The 18334-nt window shown below is 39.1% G+C and overlaps 2 protein-coding genes across 2 annotated transcripts; both read left to right on the top strand.

The window, feature by feature from the left end:
* The first annotated feature begins 4963 nt into the window (after window positions 1-4963).
* LOC104430240 (DEAD-box ATP-dependent RNA helicase 36-like) lies at window positions 4964-10751 on the top strand. The gene is made up of 8 exons (XM_039313155.1): window positions 4964-5124; window positions 5528-6072; window positions 6163-6370; window positions 6979-7301; window positions 9004-9207; window positions 9292-9373; window positions 9701-9799; window positions 10360-10751. Exons 2-8 carry the CDS (start codon window positions 5648-5650, stop codon window positions 10519-10521), a joined length of 1503 nt encoding a protein of 500 aa, XP_039169089.1. The 5' UTR covers window positions 4964-5124; window positions 5528-5647; the 3' UTR covers window positions 10522-10751.
* Window positions 10752-11907: 1156 nt separating this feature from the next.
* LOC104430954 lies at window positions 11908-12439 on the top strand. The gene is made up of 2 exons (XM_039313745.1): window positions 11908-12086; window positions 12181-12439. Exons 1-2 carry the CDS (start codon window positions 11908-11910, stop codon window positions 12437-12439), a joined length of 438 nt encoding a protein of 145 aa, XP_039169679.1.
* Window positions 12440-18334: the final 5895 nt, after the last annotated feature.

Here is an 18334-nt window from a genome sequence, read left to right as displayed (position 1 = left end):
GAGATTTGTCTGCGAAAGAAATAGAAATCTAGAATATAAATTTAATTGAGCTTTAATTTGGACTTTGATTCCTAATGAATTGTAAAAGTTTAGGGGATTTTGCTTGTGATTTTTTCCTGTAAAGTCAGTAATTTTATTGTGCACATCTTTGTTTGCAAAGCTTGTTAATGGAGAGTGTAAGCATTTCTTGATTTATGGTGTGGTGCAGAAGGAAGTAGAAGTAAGGGAAGGGAGAAAGAGGGTAATAGATAGGGTAACGGAGCAGAAAGGAAGAAGAAGCAAGGGTAGGTAGAGAGAGAGGGCGACAGAGAGGAGGGAAGTAAAGGAAGTGAGAGAAAAATTGAAATGAATGGGTCCTACTAAGGCACATGATAGCTAATTATTGGAGTGTCTTATTGATGATGTGAAAGATAGCTCTCACCTAATATTTTCTCATGGTCTTAAGAGATCATCACGACCAATTTGAATTATAATGCAACCATTGGGCCAAAGAGAAGGGAGAGAGAGAGAGCACCAGCTCAAGTGATGACTACACACCATCTTGGTGGATGCTATCACCTAGGAGCTTCGATTACCTATGGTAGTTATTAGAGATCACCATTATGGAGGTTATATCGGAGAATGGAGACTAATGAGGCAACAATCACCACTCACTATGGTTGCCACCACCTCTCTCTCTATATTATGTAGTTTTTTTCAATTTAGTTTCATAGTGTTCAATTAATTTTATCTCAATGAATTTAGCTTTATCATGATAAAATGAAAACTATCACACCATTATTGCTAGGATCTAGCATTCTATCCTATCATGAAGACTCACCCCCGCTCTTTAGAAGGAACCGCGGTGCAAAAGCAGGTACAGGCAGCTCCCATGCCTGGGAAAATATAGTGGCTGGGTTAATAACCCGTAAGACTTGGTCCTCGGCATGACCTTAAACTGCATCGTTCCCGGAGGGGGACAACCCTAATAACAAGGCCCCTAGGCACGGGCCGGTGCCTCACCCCTACTCTTTAGCAAGAACCGCGGTGCAAAAGCGAGTATAGGCAACTCCCACGCCTAGAAAAATATAGTAGTTGGGTTAATAACCCGTAAGACCTTGGACTTGAGCAGGTCCTTAAATTGCTCCATTAGCAATGAAGGGGTTCCCTTGGGGAGTCTTCCCCGAACCAGCCGAGCCGAGTAGGGCTACCCTTTATTGGGTCCCCCCACCCCCCGGAAAAAAGTAAAGGGGGGGTAAAGGCACCTCCCGTGCCTCGAAAAATATAGCAGCCGGGATCACTCCCGTAAGACGGTCCTCAGCATGACCTTAAACTGCAGCGCTCTGGGGGGACAACCCCAATAACAAGGCCCCTAGGCACGGGTCGGTGCCTCACCCCTACTCTTTAGCCGAAATCGCGGTGCAAAAGCGGGTACAGGTAGCTCCCATACCTGGAAAAATATAGTGGCTGGGTTAACACCTGTAAGACTTGGTCCTCGGCATGACCTTAGACTGCAATACTCCGGGGGAGACAATCCCAATAACAAGGCCCCTAGGCACGGGTCAGTGCCTCACCCTCACTCTTTAGTGGGAATCACTGTGCAAAAGCAGGTACAGGCAGCTCCCACGCCTGGAAAAATATAGTGGCTAGGTTGATAACCCGTAAGACTCAAACCTAGGCAGGTCTATAAAAGGCTTACAGGAAATAGAGAGAAGAACCCTAGGATGGAGAGTGACCCTTATGCCCTTGTTCCTAAATGATGGGGCTTGTGGGACGGGACCCACAAGTCAGTTGATAGGGGTCACCCTGCATTTGCAGGGGCCCCCCAACCTTAAACTAAGGGGGTAGAGGCAGCTCCTGTGCTTCAATAAATATAGCGGCTGGGGTACTCCCCGTAAGACTTGGACTTGAGCAGGTCCTTAAACTAAGGGGGTAGAGGCACGGAGCCGTCTCTACCCCTTTTAGTTTAAGGTCGAGGGTAGGGTGGGGTGGGGTGGGGTGGGGTGGGGTGGGGGGGCTTGCAAATGTAGGGCGACCCCTATCGCCTAACTTGCGGTCCCCGTAGGCCTTTTATAGATCTGCCTAGGTCTAACCGGCTACCATCATTTCCTTGGAAGGCGTCCCAGACCCTGCATCATGTTGACTACATGCCGGGCGGCCTCATTGCGAGGATTAGGCCTCGGGAGAATTTTCCCAAATTGGTTAAATGTCCCCAGAGGTTTATCATTACCCCATTTTACGTTGGAGTTGACTTCGATAAACAAGATAGTTTAAAGACTTTGTCCAGTCTACCTCTCTCTCTATATTATGCAGTTTTTTTCAATTTAGTTTCATAGTGTTCAATTAATTTTATCTCGATGAATTTAGCTTTATCATGATAAGATGAAAACTATCCCACCATTATTGCTAGGATCCATTCTATCCTATCTATGCCGACTTTATTTAATCCGAAGTGCATCACTAAACGCCTGGTAGAATAACTTATGTCTTGTTCGAACCCTTTTTTTGGCTACCAAATGTGCATGGATGTGGAGTGCGTGCAGCCCGCGCGACTCAAACTTGTCAAGGCAGATTTGCCCTTGGCCAGCCTCCTCGAGCTGCTCGTCGTACTTTTCAAAGATATGTATTTCATATATAATTTTTCTAAAACACAAATCATGTTCAAGAGTGTAATAATATTATTTTTTTAGATAATGTTAGTTATTTTATAATATATTTGATGATCGTAAGATTACATTCTACATGTTTCCTATAAGAAGTAAAGAAGAAAAACGTAGATTGTAAATGAAGGACGATCAATTTCCTAGTCCGATTCGTTTCTCAAGAAATGGGGATTGGATTGATTGGTCCTAGGATTGAAAATTGGATTGGACCACCACCGGTTTGACTTGGTTTTGATCCGGTTCAATAGAACCAATCCTTTTTTTTTCACTAAAAAAATTAAAAAGAAAGCAAGTTACATTTATTTATTTGAAGAAATTTTTAAAAAAAATGTATATAGTTGATTTGGTCCACTTTCCCCTTGAAATCGGGTATCGAACTACCCGGATACAAGTTCTACTTTTAAGAATTGAGAATTAGACCTAACTGATCGATTTGATTAGATACAGACAGTTCTCAGTTCTGGTGGTCCATTTACACAACCTTATTATAAACCGACAAAAGACTACATGATGATGAAAAAGCAACTCAACTTTAAATGTTTTTTCTTGGACACTTGAATTTTCGCTGATAATTCTAATATGAATTGTTAGTAATAGAAAATGAAAAATGATAATCAATAAGAAAACGAAAAGGCCTTAGCCCATTAAAATCGAATCAGGCCCACTAAACGAATTCGCAGCCCTTATGAAGCCTAATTTTTGCGGCCCGAATTTAAGTACCAGACCTAAAATAGACCCACCAAACCCAAGCCTCAACTCTATTTAGGTTTTTCTCGGGTGGAATCGTGAAGATTACCAAGTTTTCCGTTCGAGATTCCTTCGCCGGCGCCGATCCTCGTCACTGGGTGACCCTGCAACTTCCTCCATCGATTCCACTTAAAGATTCCGACTTGTTCACATTAATAAGGTAATGTCATTCTCCTTATCTTTCTTGCTCCATTTCAAAAAGATGAATGATTGAATTGCGTTCTCTAGACTTCTTATGTAATTCACTTGAAATTTGAATCGTAACTAAAAGGGTTTGTGATTTTAACACTAATTTTAGATGGGAATGTGGTTAGATTTCATGGCCAGGGTCGATACCTTGGATGCACATAACCTATTTGACAAAATATCGACTTGAGTTCGTAACCTTGGTGATGTTCAGGGTCAATACTCTTATTGTTTAGCTCCTTGTATTTGCGTTCTATCTCGCGTTCATAGGCTCGTGTGTGCTTGCTTGGCTGCGTTGGTGGTCGATGGAGATGGAATACGGTCGATAGAGATGAAGAAGAAGATAAGATTAAAAGAAAAAGAAAAACGGGATGGCTTAATGGATTTGGTCCGATTGGTCTCAATGGCATGGGTTTAGCTTTGTTTCGAAGATGGGTTTGGTGTATTAATTCAATATATAGCTGGTACGATTCCCCATTTTTCCAGGAATAAAAACATAAATAAATAAATAATTCCGAAAAAATAAAAATTTTGGAAAAATGGTTAGAAAAAACACTTTGATTAGGTTGAAAAAAAGAGACTTTGATTAGGTTGTTAGATTTTGGTATTTGAATTAGTTTAGTTTCATTTAAATGGTACATACATGATTTAGGAAAATTCATGATTCTCTAGTTCAGATAAAGAAAAATTAGTTTCTTCAAAAAATTGAAATTTGAATTGAAATTAGCTTATGGGGATTACTGTCTAGGACTAACTAACAAAGTTATGTTATATTTTTATCGGACTCATATTGGGTTACTTTACTATATTTTATTTTTCGCTCATCCTTTCATTATTGCTCTTTTTGATAAATTGATTGTGATTTTTTTGTATTACTTTTCTGATTTGCCTGTTTTAGTTAAATGGTTAAGTTATGCTTTAGGATCAAATTTAACATAATAAGAATGACGCAGGAACACTTCACAAACTAAAATCTAGAACTCATGATTGAATAAGAATACTGTGTTGACACCTTAGTTGATAAATAATCAAGTTTAGAATTGCCTTCTTAAAATTTTATGTAAAAATGCTGGTTTTGTTAACATTACTGAGCTCTTACCCATGTCTTTTTCCATAAGATTAACATGTCATTTTTTATCGATAAACATTTCATAATCTTCAAGAAATTTAAAGAAAAAAACACTCGAAAAAATTTCAACATTAATTAAACAAAACGACTTTCACTTTCGTAATTATCATTTATGAGGGGCTATTCGGTGTAAGTTCATTTTTATCTTTCTATGCAATGTGAAAAAAGTACTTATAAAAAAAATTCCTAAATAAAAAATTATATAACACCGCGAGATACTTATTTATAAAAAATATAATATATTATAAATGAGCAACTAAATTAAAAATAAACGTAACCCTAGCCTTCCCTCTCGTTAGCCCTTTCCGGACTCTCTCTCGCCGTCTCACAGCGCCGTCCGGCTAGCAACCTCTCTCCGACGGCCGACGGCCGGCGAACCGCGAGCAACCCTTTCGGAGCATCCGTCTCCTTCGCGGCCAGGTAGACGTCGTCCATCTCTCTCTCTCTCTCTCTCTCTCTGGTGTCACGGATTCTTCTTTCTTATTTCTGTTCCATGTTGATGAGCAAGTGTACTCTAGCTTGATGATGCATCATGGGTAGGTTCGTTTCATGAGATTGAGATTAAGCTACACTGGTGCGGAGGTTGTTCGTAATGGGATGTGCGTCTCTTGTGCCGAACAGAGTGTTGGGTCGTGCCTTGGAAGCTCAAAAGATGAACTTTAGTTGTTTTCTTGTTCTGATTATGCTATTAGTCTGTGATATCACAAGTTCATTCGATGTTGTGATTGAATTTTCGGTGTCGGGTTATGTTAATATTGGAAGGGTTCATACTTTGTGTTAGTTTTTGTTCACACATTGGATTCACTCTGTGGTGGGTTTGCAGCTTTGGTTCGACCACTCGGCTGAGGCGTGCTCGAGGGGCTTTGATCAACTCGATTCTTGCTCTGCTGGCCATCCTCTGAGAAAAAAGACGGCTCGTAATTAGTTGTTTCTTGGCTTTGTAATGGACCAAGAGTCTCAGGTGGATGAGGACTTCCCCCTCTTCCGGAAATCCTCCAAACAACCTAAAGTGCCGCCATCATCATCGATAGCTACTTCGTCCTCCTCCGGTCTTGCAGCCGAGACGTCAATAAAGCAAGTGGAGAAAGTGAAGGAGGATACTAGCCTTACTAGCACTGCGCCAGGGGATCCCGTGACATTTGGAGATTTAGGGTTGGCTGAGTGGGCAGTGCAGACATGCAAGGAGCTGGGAATGCGCAAGCCAACTCCCGTCCAGGCTCACTGCGTCCCACAAATCCTGGCCGGTCGAGATGTTCTAGGCTTGGCCCAGACTGGCTCTGGAAAGACGGCTGCCTTTGCACTGCCCATTCTCCACCGCCTGTCTCTTGACCCCTATGGCATATTCGCCCTCGTTATCACTCCCACCAGGTTTGATTGTCTCGTCTTCATTTTTCTTTTTTCTTTTTGGTTTTACCTGTAAAGTTGTATGTATATGTTTTTTAAAGCTCTGAGTATTAGGGAATTGGCTTATCAGCTGGCAGAGCAGTTCAGGGCATTGGGGTCATGCCTACACCTGAGGTGTACTGTGATAGTGGGAGGGATGGACATGTTGACCCAGGCCCAGAGTCTGATGAAAAGGCCTCACGTCGTCATCTCCACCCCAGGCAGGATTAAGGTCTTGCTTGATGAGAATCCTGACATCCCTCCTCTTTTCTCCAACACCAAGGTAAACCTCCCCTTTATATATTAGTTAGAAATGTCATGATCAATGCGTTGATAAGATAACATTCACAGCCTAGCTGTATGATCATGCGCAAGTTGAATTTTCTTTCTTCATGACTGTACCTCCTGTGGAAAGACTAGTTTAAATAGTTTCTACTAGATGCATTCTTGTGAAGCTATTTTGGATTAAGCATTCAAAGAGTTTTGAATTCAAATGCATATTTGATTAGCATTGAAATCCTCCTCTGAAAACTACTTATGATGCCAGAGAAGTGGTAGTTACCTAGTCATTCTTATTTTGTTCTTACATGCTCTCACAATGCGGAACTTGGAACTTACTATCTAAGCTATCAGTGTTTAGCCATTGGATTGCTTTACAATACAGAGAACCACTCAAATACTGCTTTGTGTTGCTTAAGTTTTGGGATTTTTCTCTTTTCATTTTTCATATGAATCCTGAGTTCATTTTAGAAGTGCACATCTCATGGTTCTCTGTTAAAGACATAGTGAGATCTATTAAACCAGGTCATGCATGGTATTGTGGCACTGAAAAGAAACTTCTCCCAGGATCTGAAGAAATCATCTTGATATGTTGTTATTTGTTTGCTTCAGTTCCTAGTTTTGGATGAAGCGGATAGAGTGTTGGATGTTGGTTTTGAAGAGGAGCTTAGAGTAATCTTTCAATGTTTGCCAAAGAAACGGCAGACCCTGTTATTTTCCGCTACAATTACCAGTGATCTCCAGACATTGCTTGAGCTTTCTTCAAATAAGCCTTTCTTTTATGAGGCATATGAAGGTTTCAAGACTGTTGACACTCTCAAGCAGCAGTACGTATTCATCCCAAAAAATGTCAAGGATGTCTATTTATTTCATGTTTTGTCCAAACTGGAAGACATGGGTATCCGCTCAGTCATGATATTTGTCTCCACCTGCAGGTATTTATGGGCTTTCTTAACCTTCACTATGTGTGATCTTAGCATGCATTTATCATCTTTACTTGCCATCCATAATTGTTTGAATCTTTTTATTCTCGCCTGCCTGATTTTCCGAACACTTGGGTTGTCTTTTTCTACTTCTCTACATCTGTAGGAAAAATACAAATACGTGGTAAGTTTTTGCTCATTTTGATACAGTTATTTAACTGTGATGTCTGATGATTTCTGTGTTTGACTTATCCAAATGATCCTTATTGTTTTAGTAGATGGACTATACTAACGGCCTTACTCTTTTCACCTTTGATAGCTTAAATTATCTTAGTGATATAGTTGTATTGGCACAACTTCTTTTAGCATGAGAATTGAATTTTAGTATATTTCTGCAGTTTATACTTGCAATCATTTTAGAGCACAGGAATTTTTTGTTGTCTTTATTATATTGTTGAAAGTTAAAGTCCACCCATCTGGTCCATATAGACTCTGTCTAAACTGTAATAATTTTTTTCTGTTTGTTAATTAGTTAATCTAAATTGGTAGATGCCAATGTCGTTAAACTGTCGTAGTGGAAGTACTGGTGAGGTTGGTGGTTAATTTATGAACTTAGCTGATTTAGTTAAATTCTTGTTAAGAATAAAATATGCAATACATTTCTATATCTGCAGAATTGTGCTACCCATAAATGCAAATTCCAGCTCAACCAATGTGTTAGGTAGGTGTGGCAATTCTTGACATAACATGCATAAAGTTAGTGTGTTTGAATTTATCTTAATAAAGTTCCTGTCATAATTAACCTGCTTGACAAGATTGACGGATTGATGTCGGCTAATCTGAGTGCTGACAAACAGTGGCTGGGGCGGCGGCAGTGGACTGTGGAGGCTGCAGCTTGGAATGGCTAGGGTTTTGTAATTGGTAGCTTTTGTATTTTAAGAGTGGGAAGTTTAGAGTTATGGCTAGGGCAATTTGGGGAAAAAGGGGCGATTTGGTAGATAATTAAAGGATGCCAACTGATGTAAGATGCAGCTTGGTATCAAAGGTGAAACTTCTGGATGCAAAGTGGTATTTTTAAAAATAGAGGAGGAAAGTGGTCAGACAGAAAAAATCGAGGATGGTATTTGGTATCCTCCCTTTAACAATGTACCTTAAATTGAATGATGGAATGTAATCTTGGACATGAATCGCCACCCTTAAATTGGTGTTTAGGTGCTAGAAAATTATTCACGTTGTGGGTTTTGAGTCTTCTGCACAATTTCACACTACATGGGTAAAGCTATGAAAGATTTGTGGTATAAATAATTTATTTGCTATCATTATTCCGAAGAGCTGCCTTACTCCAAGGGTTGAGCATTGGGTGATCGCCTGGCCAGGGGAGGGTCCAAGACCCTGCTCCACCACAAGACCTTTAGATTTTTGAAGTGCCCGTCTGGTTGAACTGTTTTGTCTGTTTGAACTGCGTCGATTCTGTTTTAACATATAACAGAATCTCATACAGGTTCTATATCTGGTATCAGTAACTAGTTGATCTGGACAAGTCGTGAGAGTATTGGTGGATCCTTGTCATTGGTTTTGATGATAATATGCATGCTTTGTTGGTGGTGAATTGTGTGGTTATGCTTTCTTATTGGTGTAGAGAAGAAATTTACTTGGTTTCAATGAGATTTTCATTGGACTAATATTAACCGTCTTGATTGGTGATGTCGAGCAGAAGTTGTCACCTTCTAAGTTTGTTGCTGGAAGAACTTGATCAAGAAGCTGCAGCGTTGCATTCTTTAAAATCCCAGAATTTAAGGCTTTCTGCTCTACATCGTTTCAAATCTGGCCAAGTTCCTATATTACTTGCAACTGATGTTGCAAGTCGTGGCCTGGATATACCGACTGTTGATCTTGTCATCAACTATGACATCCCACAGTACGTTATTTTGTGGCATGCTTTTCCGTAATAAGTTTTTCTGCTAAATATTTCTGAAGTAACAAAGTTATCGGTTGCTGGTAGGTTTCCTCGAGATTACGTCCATCGTGTTGGCCGTACCGCAAGAGCAGGCAGAGGAGGGTTAGCTATTAGTTTTGTTACCCAGGTATATAGCAAATAAGGGATGATGCTTGTTACATCATCCTGTGCTCTCTCTCCCCCTCCCCCCTCTTCTTTTCTTCTCTTCTCTTCATGTACACATGTAGGTATATACATGCAGGCATGGTACAATTGTGCACTTGCCTCATCCACCCAGCCCAACACGGGCTCTGCATGTAGCATACTTATGCATCTCCGATTATGTGTTTGCGCTTATGTTTGAGCAGATAGCATATAGAGTGCCTTCGGCATTTCTAATATTCGAACTTTCTGTTCCATGATATTTGTAGTATAGTTTTTCTGACCTGTTCACCTTGAAACACTGGTTCTGTAGGATGACATTACATTGATTCAAGAAATTGAGGCTGTTCTTGGTAGACAACTTGACAAGTTTGACTGTAAAGAGAATGACGTGCTTTCGGACATTACAAAGGTATGTTGCTCTGAAATACCATTCAGTGTTGATGATGGCTTAGATGTGCAAAAATTGATTGCTAGATGATTCATGTATTTTACCTTCATAGGATTGCTTGTCCACATGTCCCTGTTTTTGTAAATCTTGCAGTCATTACTGTTGGTTTCCTGGGCATAATCATAAAGGAATGACAAGCCATTTTGTGAATGGTGTCAGCCAGATGTCTCAGCATGCTCTGATATTTTTTTTATCTTATGTATTTCTGTCCATTTGTTTGAGTGCATTCCAGCGCTTTAGTGTATATATATTATTAAAGTGGATAATCAATAGTGAATTTAGTTTTTGCTAGATATTACTGAGATAATCTTTGCAAATCAAAGGCTTCAACAGAATTTACTTGAGGTGTATTTTGGAAGATATGGCATTCCCTTTACTGTTGTTTCTTTATTGCCTTCAACCAGTAACGGAATAGCTTACACCAAGATATAATATACTGTTGGTAACAACTAATGAACTTTTACCTGTGTGATCAAATGTGGTTTTTATTAATTTAACTTGTTAATAATTCTTTGTACTAGGTATACAAGGCCAGACGAGTGGCTTCAATGAAAATGATGGATGATGGCTTTGAGGAGAAGGTGAAAGAGCGTAAAAAGCAGAAACGTAAGACAATGGCTCAGAAGGGGTTAGTGAATAAGAGGAGGAGTAACAAGAGAAAACGAAGGTCGGACACCTCGTGATATTTTGACGTCCAATAGTTCTTTTTGTCACCAAAAGCAAAGGCGTAGCAGGCCCTTGGACAATGCAATCATGTGTAGGAGCTGCATTTTGTCCAAACAGTTTTGATGAGTTTTATCTGGTATAGTCTGTAAACTATACATACCAAAGTAGTAAATTCAGTATCGAAAGACAAGACTCCTTTGTACATGTTCTATGTTTTCTTACTGTTAAGAGGAAAAGGGGTTTTGACGAAAATGGGTTGTGTTTATGAAGTGAAATCTTCCAAAAAAAATTGAGTTTTTCAGTAATCAAGTGACTGGGTATCCTCAATTTCTTGAGTCCTTTTGGGTAACTGCAAGCTCTTTTTGAGTTTTTAAGTATATGATTCAATTTTGAAGGGACAGTGCTAGACTTATCTAAACTAGTTTATAATGAATGTGTTGGATTTTTGTTGGTTTTCAAAATATGATTCACTTGTCTAAATGGCATTTATGGTTTGTAACATCACTTTTACCATCAGTAACGTCAGACTGTAGGGTGGCAAGTATATGGTTTACTGTAGTATTGCACTTACAAAATTTGAAGCTCACCTTTTCTATAGCATCTATGTTTATAGTGAAAGAAGGTGTACACCTCAATTCTCAAACAAAAGTGAATATTTATGTCTTGCTCCCTCTTTTGATATGGTTTTTTCATTGAATTTTTGATGTCCTGTCTACAATGCGAACTGTTAGCTCCTCATAGGTAAGGTTATCCTTTAGAGTTAAAGGTGCATAATTTAACACTTCTCTGAGTTCGGGGCATATTTTCTCAACATGGAACATGGAATTATTTTGGACATCATATAATGCTGGTGGCAAGGCGAACTGATAAACAATTTCAATGATTCTCTACATGATATAAAAGTTGAGCACTCTCTTTTGGAATTGGTTTTTGGGATCTGTATACTTATCCCCCTCTATGTCCAGGCATATGAGTTACGTTTCATCGATTCATGTCTAGTCATTTAATTTTAAAAAGGCATTATTATGAGCAGCAAAATTGCGATTGACTTCATTTTAACAGAATGAATTTATGCAGTTTGTATCTACGCGGTCTTAATTAGATTGCCTTAATGTTTTGTGACCATTGATATATGAAGTCGTTTCTTTTAAGAAGAATGGAAGGAACTCATTAGGGTTTCGTCTTGCTTTGCTCTTTTGCAGAGAGAAGGAATCCCTAAGTCTTAATACACAAGACAAAACCTAACTAAAAACCGAAAAAAGAGACAAATTTATTCTTTACATTTACTGAAGTTAAAAGGGACATATTTCATGGTTTTAATTGCTGGCAAACCTTATATATAGTGACCGAAGAGACTTGAGAGATGGCACAGCAAAGAGCTAATAAAATCATCCTTTGCAAAAATGAGGCCTACCCAGCTCTTTCTCTCCGTCGTCCTCTTTGCGATTGCTCTGAAATCAACACGAGCAGTCCGGGAAATTGAATGCGAGGTCTTTGATCACACCTACGGGACTCCGGACACCCGGTTCGGGAGAGAGGTCGGGACAGAGTACGGTGCGGACGCTTTGCTAGCTGCCGCCGAGTTTGTCCTCAAGACATTCGGTCAAAGCGAGACCCGGGGGGAGAGGCTACGATTTCATTCTGCTGGAGGTTGAGAGCTTTCTTGCAAATGGCAGATCCTTCGCCATCGCAACCACCAACGGAAGCCAGATCCTTGTGAATGCGGACTACCTCCAGACGTTTCCCGGCAACTCGACAGACGAGTTCACGGGGATCGTATACTTCACGAGTGGCCTAGTCTGGGAACGGACAGGGAATGGCAGCGCCCCAGCGGGCCTTATAACCGGGATCGCTGACTACATGAGGCTAACTTCTGGATGGGAATACAAGGGTTGGCCTAGACGAGGGTCGGGGTTGAGATGGGATGAGGGGTAAGCGATCACGGCGAACTTCTTAGAGGATTGCGGAGGGCTCCGACTAGGGTTTGCGTCGTACCTCATTGCCATGATGCTCAACTCTTTGCGCAGCTACTCGGGAAGTCTGTGGATGAACTGTGGTTGGACTATAAGTTAAGCGTCGTATGCAAGCCCTGGACCAGCACCAGCACCAACCTTTGGGCACTAAATCATCTTCATACATAAGAAGACTATACCTGAGGTTGGCCTCTTATGTACAAATTAATTAACTATTCATTAAATTGTGCATAGCAAAATGCAAATCTTCAACCAAAAAAGAAAAAAAAAAGGAAGTGCAAATCAAGGAGGAGTTCCTGTTTCGAAGTTTGTGATGTCTAACGATTGGCTTGTTCATCGTGACATTTGCATGCTAAGAAGTATCGACATTCTCCAAAAGCTTTTGTGTTGTGTCAGATATTTTGACACCGGTCTGATACTCTCCGATACTCAATTAACAAGTGTCGAAAAATTCGACACTTGATCAACTCTCCCGACACGCAAGTCTAGTTCGGAATTTCGACACAATTTCAAAAGCCTTCAATAAAAGAAGAGTAAAAAAAAAACGCAAACATTGGTGAGAATCCAATGCCCCGAAAACTTAAGGGTTCCTCAAATATATAAAAAAAAATAAAAAGGGAGAGAAAAAAAATCTAGTATTCACTTCTCTTTTGACTCTCACTTTATGTGACACACAGTTCACCCTCAAGGGTTTTTTTTTTTTTTTTTTCCTCTTCTGGCACGCTCTGACATGCAAGTCTAGAATATAAATTGGTTATTTTTTTCCCCTCCAAATTTTATAAATTATTGGAATGGAGTTGAATTTGTCAAATTAAAATAATGAATGATATAAACAAATGGTGGATTGATATTTTTAGTAAATCCATTCTAAACTCTTTTTCTATTATTTATTACTTGTGAATTCGAATCAAATTGATTTGATTAAAATAATCATAAAAATGATATTTTATCATGCATTTACTATACAACATGTTCTAATGTGTTGGAATTCTCTATTTTTTAAGAAACGACATGTCGGCGTATTGTGTCGTATTGTGTTGATGTCCCATGTTAGTGTCAATGCTACTTAATTTGCATGGCCAGTCAAAATGACTTTTATGCTTTTCCCCTTTGTTTTCTTTTTGCTGTTGAATTCAAGCATGACCTTCTTTTCCACAAACTTCTTGCTTAAAGTATCCTCTAATGATCACGTGCCACATCCAAGTTCCTTTGGTTGAATTTATTTTTAGGTTGGTGAACTTTAGGCTTTGTTTTTCAGCTCCTAAACTATAATTTCTATCGTAAGATCCAACATTCAACATCATATCGATGTCTTAAGTAGAAGTACCAAGATGATTATGCAATTTCGTCATTCAAAATGGCATTACTAGCAGTATCATTCAAAGGAAATTTCTAAAGATGCTAATTATGTGTTGATAGCAAATATAGTCAATTTTCATTACAGCCACCTAATCCCGCTGTTGTCAGGAATTCATGATCAGATGTTCTCGTCTACTGAAATTATTTTCTCACGAACAGAAAAAATTTATAGGGTTTCCAGTGGCTTGACGGTGAAATTTAGTGATGTCGCCTAAGATTAGATGGATAGAATATAGAGTTTAGTAATGGTTAAGCAATAACAGTAGTTCTTTTTTAATCAATTCAACCTTATGTTCTGAAAAAGAAAAATTTTAAGGATGTGGAATTATGGACTTGCTGCCTCTTACTCGACCTCCTTCTGTCGTCTCATTCATTGAGTTGTGGCAAGTATCATTTTACTTTGATCCTCACCACGCCAAATCAATTCCCTCTATGAGAATTTGTGGGACCAATGTCAACTATTCAAAATTTTTAAGTTGTTAGATGAAAGTGTGATTATTTAAATGTTCTAACACTCCTCTTCACGCGTAGGCTGGACTTTGCCCTTAGCCTATGCATAGAAATAACGAAAAGTACCAAAACAGTCATAAACCTTTTGCATTGGTACCAATTCAGATCTAAACTTTTCAATTAGACCAATTTAGTCCTAAATCTTTTTATATTTGTACCAATTTAGTCCATCCGGATAATTTAAGTCGGAAATTGCTAATGTGGCTGCTGATGGTCTTATGTGGCACCACATGGACAAATTTTATATTTTTTCAAAATTTTTAAATTATTTTTTTTCTATTTTCCTCTTTTTTTTCTTTTCTCCTTACCCCTTGGTTGGTGAGGTCGCTGCATCGCCGGCCACATGCTGGTCGGGCGAGGGCCCCCTCGCCCTTGTCGGCCACCGGCGAGGGCCGTTGCGCCCTTGCCGGCCACAAGTGAGGGCGTCGGCCCCCGCCTGGATCCAAGCGAGGGCACGGCACCACAGGCGAGGCTTCCATGGCCCTCGCCTGGATTTGGGTGAGGGCCCGATGCCCTCGCTTGTGGCCAGCGAGGGCCACGGTGGCTTCGCTTGTGGTGTCGTGCCCTTGCCTTGATCTCGGGCGAGGGTCGCCGCACCCTCGCCGCCACGAGCAAGGGCATCGCGTCCTTGCTTGTGGTCGATGAGGGCATAGAGGCCCTTATCGGCCAATGGGCAAGGGTTTTGGCCCTTGCCTGGATTTGGGCGGGGGTTGACGCCCTCACTTGTGGCCGGCGAGGGTGCGGTGGGCCTCGCCAGTGGCTGGCGAGGGCGTGGGGCCCCTTGCCCTGACCAGCCTGTGGCCGGCGAGGGTGCGGCCGGTTGGCGACCTCGTCGGCCAAGGGGTAAGGAGAAAAGAAAAAGAAAAAAAAAGAAAAGAGGAAAAAAAAGGAAAAAAAGAAAAAGAAATGATTTAAAAAATTTGAAAAAATATAAAAATTATAAAATTTGTCCACATTGCGCCACATAAGATTGCTTTGGCGGTCACATCAGCAATTTCCAGCTTAAATTAGACGGATTGACTAAATTGGTATCAATGTGAAAATGTTTTGGATTAAATTGGTTCAATTGAAAAGTTTAGAACTGAATTAGTATCAATACAAAATGTTTAGAACTATTTTGGCACTTTTCCCCATAGAAATATGCGATTAGAAGGCAAATAAGAATTCGGAAGATTCAAATTTAGGACTTCCTTACTTTGACACCATGATAAACGTAAAGCGGAAAATAATGTTGTGGAATTTTCTATATGATTCATTGAATTATACATGAGCCTATTTATAAGTTTTATAGAATGACGATCTATAGTAACATAATATTATAATAGAAATTACAATCAATGAGAATAACGAGATTATGATATGAAAGATACTCATAATTAGATAGATATTCAAAATCAGATAATCAATCTAATAGATATTTCTAACACCCTCCAAATCCTCTATTCTCAACCTGATAGCCAAGCTCAAGCCATCATGACCTGGCGGTCATGGTGGAACTTGACGCTGGCATAAATTAATTACGCCTTGACGTCATAATAATCCCTTACAAAATCTCCGACTATTTTAAAAGCATATCGATATTGTAAAAAATACAAAATAAATTTCACAAGTAATTCCCAGAAAGAACTGAAATTATAGTGAAACATAAAAGAAAATCAATTGGTTACTTGCACAATGCATAGCACGAGGTGTATGTCCTTGAACTTTATGTTTGAACAATTTAAAGTGACTAATGAGAGGATAAAACGTTGATCTAAGAACACTAAAGATCATTCACACTAAGTAAAAGTTCATTGGTTATTTTAAAGGGAAACATTATCCAAAATGTCATAAATCTATTTCACTTTTGCTAATTCGATTATAAACTTTTCAATTTTGTCAAATTGAGTCAATCCAATCAATTTTGACTGACAATTGTTGATGTGACCGCTGATCGTCTTATGTGGCATTGTTAGCGTTGATGTCCAAAATTTTTAAAAGTGGAGTGCGAGTGTGACGATGAGATTTCAAAATATGTGGAGTTCTATATAATCATGGTTCCACAATTTCAAAAGTTGAGTTCCGTCTGTTGCATCAACGTTTTATGACAATTGATACATGAAGATCTGGTTTCTGCCTAGAAGAATGAAAGGAGCTCATGGGAGATTACGCCTTGCTTTTGGTCCTTTGTAGAGAGAAAGGCCTCCCATGGGTCTTCAATACATGGGAAAAACCCTGACCAAAAACGAGAAAAAAGAGACGAATGTGATCTCTGCATCTGTACCGGCAACGAACTTAGGCAATTCGATTTATTGAGAAGTAATTTACGGTCGAGACATTTAATAGATTTTTGAAGGCATAGTCGTTTGACAATAATAAATTGTACATATTTCATCGTTTTCAGCGCTGGCACCTCTTGTATATGGTCAACGGATAGACTGAAGACATTGTACAACAAAAGCTAATGAAATCATCCCCGACAATGCTGTCGCGACCTCCCTAAATGGCTAATGGCTTACTAAGTTTAGGTTTAGTTTGGGCTCTTTTAAGCCCACCAATTCTCGACTTATGTTCCTAGTTTTGAATCTGCAATTCATTTTCATTTAAGAGATGCCACTAATCGATATGTGCTAGGTCAATTAGAAACTCAAATAAAATATTTGGACAAATATTTTAATCCAATGCAACTAGAAAAACTAGGATCGGAGACTTGATTATGTTAGTTAATCAACTAATGCTCTTTCGATGCCTAATCTTGTTTAAACTTTAGGTAAAATATTTATGCAACATATTATACCAATCACGAGTCCTAGGATTCAATTCCCACAAGGGCATAATTGGAATAAAGGAAATGTGCGAACAACAATCCAACATTTGCTTCCAAGAACTTTAAGCACATTTTTTTTTGTTTCTTTCAAGGTTTTTCACATATCTTAAGGAAAGAACCACTCGAACACTATTTTTAAAGCTTTTTCTGATTTTCTGGAAAAAATAATATTTTTGGGTATTATATTATTATTTTTTTATTTTTTTTATTTTCTAAAAAATATTTTTATAAATTAAAATAATAATATAATATTATAATATAAACAGCCAGACCCCCATCGGGAGAATTCGTTAAATCCCTCACAATTCACCTCGGGAGAACAAGCTAATCAAAGGCATTAGGGTTATGATCAAAATTGACAAGAATGGAGCCAGTGATATTAGGAAAGAGCAATTTGTGCCTCTGACAACAAAATGGTAGGGTATATCATATCCAAAAACGATACTATAAGTCTTGTGTCACAGGAACGATTGAGTAGTGAATCAGTTATTGAAATGAACATTCCAAATAATAAGAGGTGACGAAAAAAAATGATAACTGATCTTATGTTATTGATTTTAGAACAGTTAATAAATATTGCATTATTATGTTGTATATCATAGAGAAATATTATGTTTAGTTGTTAGTAATTGCAGTATGAGAAATTTTCCATTGAAATTGTCATTATCTTTGCAACTGAATTTAGCATTTTTTTAATTCATCATATGCAATTATTTTGTTGTTCTAGAAAATCTTCAGGACTTGATAGTCAACTTTTTCAGACATCTTTATGCGTCAGAAGGACAAAGGAACTTTCAGCCTGTACTAGATTATATCCCAACTTTGGTGGATACAACTATGAATCAATCTCTAATTGCACCCATAACCATGGAAGAAGTTAAAGCTGCTGCTCACCAACTGGGAGCTACTAAAGCTCCCGGACCGCACGGGTTAAATGGTTTGTTTTTCCAGCATCATTGGAATGACATAGGAGCAGATATATGTCGAGAGGTGCAACATTTCTTCGAGACTGGAACCCTTAACCCCACCCTTAACCAAACACAAATCACACTCATTCCTAAAACCCAAAACCCGGAAAAAATAGAACAATATCGACCAATAAGCCTGTGTAACTTTGCCTACAAAATCATATCCAAAATCCTTACAAATAGACTGAAACCCCTGTTACCAGGTATCATTGAA

This window comes from Eucalyptus grandis, chromosome 5, assembly GCF_016545825.1.
Source record: "Eucalyptus grandis isolate ANBG69807.140 chromosome 5, ASM1654582v1, whole genome shotgun sequence".
Lineage (NCBI taxonomy): Eukaryota > Viridiplantae > Streptophyta > Magnoliopsida > Myrtales > Myrtaceae > Eucalyptus > Eucalyptus grandis.
This window is presented reverse-complemented; position numbering and strand designations above follow the sequence as displayed.

Excerpts from the sequence above, each read along its gene's own strand:
- LOC104430240 (XM_039313155.1), top strand. The coding sequence starts at position 5,648 with ATGGACCAAGAGTCTCAGGTGGATGAGGACTTCCCCCTCTTCCGGAAA. Across the intron at positions 7,302-9,003 it reads ATATTTGTCTCCACCTGCAG|AAGTTGTCACCTTCTAAGTT; the intron begins GTATTTATGGGC and ends GATGTCGAGCAG. Across the intron at positions 9,800-10,359 it reads TGCTTTCGGACATTACAAAG|GTATACAAGGCCAGACGAGT; the intron begins GTATGTTGCTCT and ends TCTTTGTACTAG.
- LOC104430954 (XM_039313745.1), top strand. The coding sequence starts at position 11,908 with ATGAGGCCTACCCAGCTCTTTCTCTCCGTCGTCCTCTTTGCGATTGCT. Across the intron at positions 12,087-12,180 it reads GCTTTGCTAGCTGCCGCCGA|ATCCTTCGCCATCGCAACCA; the intron begins GTTTGTCCTCAA and ends TGCAAATGGCAG.